At 54.1% G+C, this 1,216-nt stretch overlaps 1 protein-coding gene across 1 annotated transcript in view; it reads right to left on the bottom strand.

Annotated features, from left to right (window-relative positions):
- The window catches only part of TMPRSS9 (transmembrane protease, serine 9), a 24,484-nt gene that overhangs the window by 5,176 nt on the left and 18,092 nt on the right, over positions 1 to 1,216 (bottom strand). Inside the window, exon 6 of the mRNA XM_011997482.1 lies at positions 250 to 386. Within this exon, the coding sequence (XP_011852872.1) occupies positions 250 to 386 (137 nt within the window). The remainder of the gene's footprint in view (positions 1 to 249; positions 387 to 1,216) is intronic.

Here is a 1,216-nt window from a genome sequence, read left to right as displayed (position 1 = left end):
CTCGGGAGGCTGAGGCACGAGAATCGCTTGAACCTGGGAGGCAGAGGTTGCAGTGAGCCAAGATCGTGCCACTGCTCTCCAGCCTGGGTGACAGAGCAAGACTCCGTCAGAAACAGAGAAAGAGAGAGAAGGAAAGGGAGGGAAGGAAAGGGAGGGAAGACGTCTAGGTCTGCACACACAGAACTGCCAGGTGAACGGCTGTGGGCATTTCATCTCAATACTGCCCGGTTTCCCCCTCGGAATGCTTACCTGGCAGGAGTCAACTTTGCCCTCCAGGAAGCCGGCGCAGATCATGCGGTCTGTGAGGGGGAAGTTGTAGAGCGCGCTGCAGGTCTTCTGGTCTATGATGCCCACGGACGCCTTCTGCAGGAGCTCGGGCTTGGTGGCTACCAGGGAAAGAGCCCAGAAAGGCCACTTGCAGAGTGATCATCAGAGCAGCTCCAGTTCGGGTCCGATAACAGTGCCAAGATGCAGCATCCCCACCCCACAGACGAAGAAACCAGGGCTCACAGAGTTGCAGGAATCACACAAAGCCACAGAGTGAGAAGGAGGTGGGCCTCGGATTCCTCGCTCAGAGCGCAAACGTCTCCCCACTGTCCCCATGGGGCTGCCGCCCTAGCACCTGGGTAATGTGCAGGAGGCCATTGTGAGGTCAAGGGAAGCATTAACTGTTGGGGTGGGACGTTTGCTTTTTTTTTTTTGAGACGGAGTTTCACTCTTTTTGCCCAGGCTGGAGTGCAATGGCGTGATCTCAGCTCACCGCAACCTCCGCCTCCCGGGTTCAAGTGATTCTCCTGCCTCAGTCTCCCAAGTAGCTGGGATTACAGGTGCGCACCACCACACCGGGCTAATTTTTGTATTTTTAGTAGACATGGGCTTTCACCATGTTCGGCAGGCTGGTCTCGAACTCCTGGCCTCAAGTGATCTGCCCATCTCGGCCTCCCAAGATGCTGGGATTATAGGCGTGAGCCACCGCACCCAGCCAATTTTTGTATTTTTTTAGTAGAGACGGGGTTTCGCCCTGGTGGCCAGGCTGGTCTTAAACTTCTGACTGCAAGAGATCCACTGGCTGAAGCCTCCCCAAGTGCTGGGATTACAGGTGTGAGCCACCGCATGTGGCTGCCAGCAAACGTTTTTCTATAAATGGCCAGAGAATTTAAATATTTTTGGCTTTAAAGGCCAGTCTCTGTCACAAGTATTTTTTTTTTTTTTGAGA

The sequence above is a fragment of the Mandrillus leucophaeus genome, unplaced genomic scaffold (assembly GCF_000951045.1).
Source record: "Mandrillus leucophaeus isolate KB7577 unplaced genomic scaffold, Mleu.le_1.0 Scaffold54, whole genome shotgun sequence".
NCBI classification, from domain to species: Eukaryota; Metazoa; Chordata; class Mammalia; order Primates; family Cercopithecidae; genus Mandrillus; species Mandrillus leucophaeus.
Note: the sequence above shows the minus strand (reverse complement) of the source record. Positions and strands in the feature narration are given on the sequence as shown.